At 40.9% G+C, this 6,000-nt stretch overlaps 1 protein-coding gene across 1 annotated transcript in view; it reads right to left on the bottom strand.

The window, feature by feature from the left end:
* LOC106872674 (bromodomain adjacent to zinc finger domain protein 2B) overlaps positions 1-6,000 on the bottom strand; it is a 268,130-nt gene that overhangs the window by 88,563 nt on the left and 173,567 nt on the right. The window contains exon 5 of the mRNA XM_052974123.1: positions 1,844-2,298. Coding sequence (XP_052830083.1) covers positions 1,844-2,298 — 455 coding nt within the window. The remainder of the gene's footprint in view (positions 1-1,843; positions 2,299-6,000) is intronic.

Genomic DNA, 6,000 nt, shown 5'->3' with positions numbered 1-6,000 from the left:
GGGGGGGGGGGCTAGATGATTACATCAACCTTAGTACTCAGCTAGAACTTATTTTATCCGCCCAAAGATGGAAGGTGAGTTTGAACTCACCTTCCATTTGCCAGCTCACTGTTTTCCCAAATAGCAAATAATAAATGTTTAAGTGAAGTTAATAGTCTTCTGTGTGTGTGTGTGTGTTTCTGAATGGCTAATATGTGTCTTTCACACTGCAACTGTTCAATTGCTAAATGTATTAACAAAACATAAATTTAAAAGTTTATTGTGTGAATAGGGCCCTTAAGTGCTTTAGTACTTCTGTCTAAGAGAACCCTCTACATACTTGCTCAACCTCTGCGACTTAACAATCAAATACCCCTTAAATAGCATCCTGCTGACTGTTCTAATGTACAAGGCCATCATCAACCTACTCAGCAGAGAAGGTAGACCTCACAGCTCCAGAATCCTCCAAAGCATACCCCTGTCCACCAAGTCAGATGCCTTACAGAGGTTGGCACAGGCTACAAGTAGCCCCTGCCACTGACATTCAAGGACTACAAATTTGACGACTGGCACCCATGCCAACGTCGTCTCCCTCATTGGACACGAAGCTCAGTTTGCGAAGACTTATTGGGGCAAGCGAAAGCGAAATTGTGATGGCATCTGTGCCCAGCGACGCCTTTCTGGCACTTGTGCCTGCGGCATGTGTAAGGACTTTCGAGCGAGATCGTTGCCAGTGCCCCTGGACTGGCTCTTGTGCGGGTAGCACATAAAATACACCATTTTGAGCGTGGCCGTTGCCAGTACTGCCTGACTGGCCTTCGTGCGGGTGACACGTAAAAGCACCCACTACACTCTGAGTGGTTGGCATTAGGAAGGGCATCCAGCTGTAGAAACTCTGCCAAATCAGATTGGAGCCTGGTGTAGCCATCTGGTTTCACCAGTCCTCAGTCAAGTCGTCCAACCCATGCTAGCATGGAAAGCGGACGTTAAACGATGATGATGATGATGATGATGACTACATGAAGAGCCAGGATCCTGTTAGTAGTTGACCACTTCGGCGTGAACCCCGACTGTTCTGGCCATCAAGACACAAGCAGATCATTTCACACTCTGTTCAGGAGTTGACGGCTTGTGTTGGTCAAACACAGACCACATGGTCACAGTGGATGAGGAGGTATCTCATGGAGATGGGAACTGACCATAACTCTGCTTGACAGGTCACCCAGCAGGACCCAGCAATATACTAGCAAAATGGTGAATGCATCCATGCATTGCAATGCTGCATGCTCTCATACCTGATGGCACCTTTCATCCTTCTGTGGGCATGATAAAATAAGTACCAACTGAATACTAGGGCTGATGTAATCAACTAGCTCCTCCTTCTAAATTTCAGGTCTTTTGTCTATAGTAGAAAGACTTATTCATTATTTGGTGTCAAAATTTCATCATAGGAACTGTGACCCAGTCAACAAGTCCTTATCTGTTTTTGAATGGTCAATACAGGTTCTTCACACTGCAATCATTTTAGTTTCATAATTTAGCATTTAATTAACTGAGATTTATAGATCTGATAACAATGTATAGACAGAAGCTTAATGTTGTCACTGTAAGAACTCACACTGCTTATACTAATGACATTGTGCACCACTGCTGACAATGCAATGTCTTGGATAACCTTAAAAAAAACAAGCTAGGATGGTATCCCTTTGACTACGGGTCTGTAAGATGAAGGTCGACCTGACAAGAGAATTAAACAATAGCAACAACGACAATAAACAACTGAAAAATCAACATATACATACATACATACACATATATATATATATATATCAATTTAAAGAGATGAATGTATTAAGACACTTACTTGCAATAAGCCATGTTTGTGCCCCCCCGTATTTGTATGGGACTGTACAACAGCAGTAGACTTAGTAGATGTGGTGGTGGTAGTTGACGTTGAAGCCCGGTGAGACTGAGAAGAGGAAACCAATGAAGATGGAGATATAGACGACGACGATGATGAAGAGCCAAGTGGAATGTGTAATCCTAATGGCCCACCTGGCTCTCGATGCAGTGAAGTCACTATTGCAGCTGACTCTCGATGTGCTGGATGCTGCCGTTGTTTCGAACGCTGCTTAGATTTCGAGTGTGCATTTGTGGAACTCGTGACTGGCATGTGACTACTGCGACTGCTTGAACTTAGACAAGTTCGTACACTACTTGTGGTGGTGGTAGCTACGGTCGTACTGGATTTGGTCACTGTGTTCTTTCCTGCAGACAGGCCAAACACTGGACTGCTACCAAATGTGTGAAGGAGAGGTGCTGTAAAATAAAAGAACCAAAAAATAATAATAATAATAATAATAATAATAATAATAATAATAATAATAATAATAATGGTTTCAAATTTTGCTACAAGGGCGGCAATTTTGGAGGAGGGGATGAGTTGATTACATTGACCCCAGTATTCAACTGGTACTTAATTTATCAACCCCGAAAGGATGAAAGGCAAAATTGATCTCGGCGGAATTTGAATAATAATAATAATAATAATAATAATAATAATAATAATAATTCTTTCTAATTTTGGCAAAAGGCCAGCAGCCTTGAGGAGTGGGGAAGTTAATTACATTGACACATTGATACCAGTGGTACTTATTTTATCAACCCCAAAAGGATGAAAGGCAAAGTCAACCTCGGAATGTAAAGAAAGAAGAAATGCTGCTAAGCATTTTTTCTGACACGGTAACGGTTCTGCCAGATTGCCCCCTTAATAATAACGATCATTTCTATTATAGGCACAAGACCTGAAATTTGGGGGAGGGGTATAGTCGATTACATTGACCTCCCCCAGTACTCAACTGGTACTTAATTTATTGACCCCTGAAAGGATGAAAGGTAAAGTCAACCTTGGTAGAATTTGAACTTAGAATGCAGCAACGGGCGAAATACCACTAAGCATTTTGTCCAGCATGCTAACAATTCTGCCAGCTCACTGCCTTAATAATGATGATGATGATAATAACAAAAACAACAACAATCCTTTCTACTATAGGCACAAGGCCTGAAATTTGGGGAAGGGGGGATTATCGATTACATTGACCCCAGTACTCAACTGGTACCGTATTTTCTTCTGTTCATTTGCCATCCTCCAGTTGAATTTTTAGTTTTACAAAAACAGATCTTGCAGTATTCTTTAGTAATGTGATTGAATGACTGTGAACATCTCTAACCTAACAAAGCAGACTGTTTCTTGCCCCCATCACTCATTTTGTCAGTCATCCGTCATTTTCATCTTAGCTTGTCACTACCATGTAACAAGATTCATCATCATCATCATCATCATCATCATCATCGTCATCATCCACTTTTTCCATGTTTGTGTAGGTCAGACAGAATTTATTGAAGCAGATTTTTTTTTACAGCTGGATGCTCTTCCTGTTGCCAACCCTCACCTGTTTCCAAGCAAGGCAATATTTCCCCCATGACCAGACATGTTTTTCACAGAAGACTATAAATGAACAACAACAACACTTGTATGCAAGTGATGCTCATTTACAACCGTCACATTGTCAAGACAAGAATACACAGAAACACACACACACACACATAGAGGCGCGATGGGCTTCTTTCAGCTTCCATCTACCAAATCCACTCACAAAGCTTTGGTTGGCCTGGGTTCTATGGTAGAAGACATGTGTCCAAGATGCTGCACAGTGGGACTGAACCTGAGACCACATGATTGGGAAGTGTCTCAACCACACAGCCATGCCTGCACCTAAGACAGTATGGCATCAGCAATAAAGAGCAAGGATTTTGCAAAGGTCAAGGAATCTCCTAAAATCTGTATCAGTTTATTCTGAGGTGACAGCATCTTCTAAATTAGGTTGCCTTCATTACAGAGAAAGGATAACCTCATTTTTGAGTGATGAAAATCTGTGAAACACAATTAAACCATTTAGTGTTGAAACTAACCACCAATAAAGACAAGTGCTATTTTTGAAAAAGCCAGCCTTTCCGACATGTTGTCTTTGACTGCTAGAAGCTTCCATGACCAAATCACACAAAATGTCACATTTTTTCTGAGTTAGTTTCATAACTTTTATGGGAGTAAATTAATTTATATATCTATTAACATCATTAGCATTATCAATGATAAAGAGTTAATAAAAACATTAAGCATAGAGAAATTCTGATAACGGAATATTTGGAAACAGAAACATCAAAGACAAGGACATGAAAGATAACATGCATGGCTGGTTAGATGAAGAATAGCCATGATAATATTCTTTTATTGGTTTCATTCAATGGACTGTGGTCATGCTGGAGCAGCACCATCAAGGGTTAGAGTTGATGTAATTGACATTAGTCATTATTTCTGTCAGTTAGTTATTTCATCCATCTCTATTTCATTGACTGCATATGCCAGGCGCAGTATAGATGAGTGGCTGAGATGTTTGCTTCAGTCACACAGTTCCAGGTTCAAACCCATTGCGTGGCATCCCAGTCTTTTACAATAAATTTGGGTGAATTCAAGCCTTGTGGATAACACTAGGTTGAAGGAAACTGTGTTGAAGCCTTGTCACATACTGTGCCTGAAAATTAAGAGAACACGTACCTCTGGAATACTCAGCCACTTATATGCTAATTCATTGAGCAGGGTGTGTAGTCGATTGAACACTTGAAATCTGTTTTATTTTGTTGACCGGTGTTTGTTATTATTTTACTGGTCATGAAAAGATGTAAGGCAAAGAACTGGAAAAGGGTTTACACTCAGAATGTAAAAGGACAAAACCAAATACCACAAGGCATTTTGTTTTTCCTGATACTCTACCATTTATCTGCCAAGTGTGCAGAAACTAAAGACACACACAATATATATTGGTAAAAGCTTTGTTGTATGATTAAAACTATATGGTTTTGGATTCAGTCCCACCACACAGCACCAAGGGCAAGGACCTTCTACTATAGCCCTGGGCCACCTAATGCTTTGTGAGGGAATTTGGTAGACGGAAACTGTGTGGAAGCCCACCATGTGTGTGTGTGTACATACATATATGGTTCATATGTACAGAAAGCAAAAGACAGGGATAGGTGAGGGAACAACAGACAGGTGTATTAGTTTGATGCTTAGAAAGAATGGAAATGTATCTTTGATGTTTCAAGCTTATGGTCTTCATTTCTCTTGGCAAGTGCCTCCAACTCTGGAATTTTGGGACAAAATGGTAAATTCTCAACAAGCACAGGTGTGACTGCATGGTGAGAAGTTTGCTTCCCAACCACACTGTTCTAGGTTCAGTCCCACAGTGTGGCACTCTGGCAGAAGTCTTCTACTACAACCTAAGGTTGACCAAAGCTTTGTCAGTGGATTCGGTAGGCAGAAACTGAAAGAAGCCTGTGTATGTGACAAACACATGCACAAAGACATATATACACACACGCGTGTGTGTCACCCACCACCACTGGACAAACGGTGGTGTGTTTATGTCCCTGTAACTAAGCAGCAGTTTGGCAAAAGAGACTGAAAGAGTAAGTACCAGGCTTTACAAAAAGAAATAATAAGTCCTGGAATTGATTCGTTCAGCTGAAATTCTTCAAGGCAGTGCCCCAGTATGGCAACAGTCTAATGACTGAAACAAGTCAAAAGATAAACATTCTAATACTGTAGATTAATTCCATTATAGGTAATTTGATGATGATGATGATGATGACGATGGAGAAGTTGTTTTGGTCCCAGGTCTGATTGAGCAGACATACTCTTTACTCTTTTACTTGTTTCAGTCATTTGACTGCGGCCATGCTGGAGCACCGCCTTTAGTCGAGCAAATCGACCCCGGGACTTATTCTTTGTAAGCCTAGTACTTATTCTATCGGTCTCTTTTGCCGAACCGCTAAGTGACGGGGACATAAACACACCAGCATCGGTTGTCAAGCAATGCTAGGGGGGACAAACACAGACACACACATATATATATACATATATACGACGGGCTTCTTTCAGTTTCCGTCTACCAAATCCACTCA

The sequence above is a fragment of the Octopus bimaculoides genome, chromosome 17 (assembly GCF_001194135.2).
Source record: "Octopus bimaculoides isolate UCB-OBI-ISO-001 chromosome 17, ASM119413v2, whole genome shotgun sequence".
Classification (NCBI taxonomy): domain Eukaryota; kingdom Metazoa; phylum Mollusca; class Cephalopoda; order Octopoda; family Octopodidae; genus Octopus; species Octopus bimaculoides.
The sequence above is the reverse complement of the archived record's forward strand: the minus strand, read 5'-3'. Positions and strand labels throughout refer to the sequence as shown.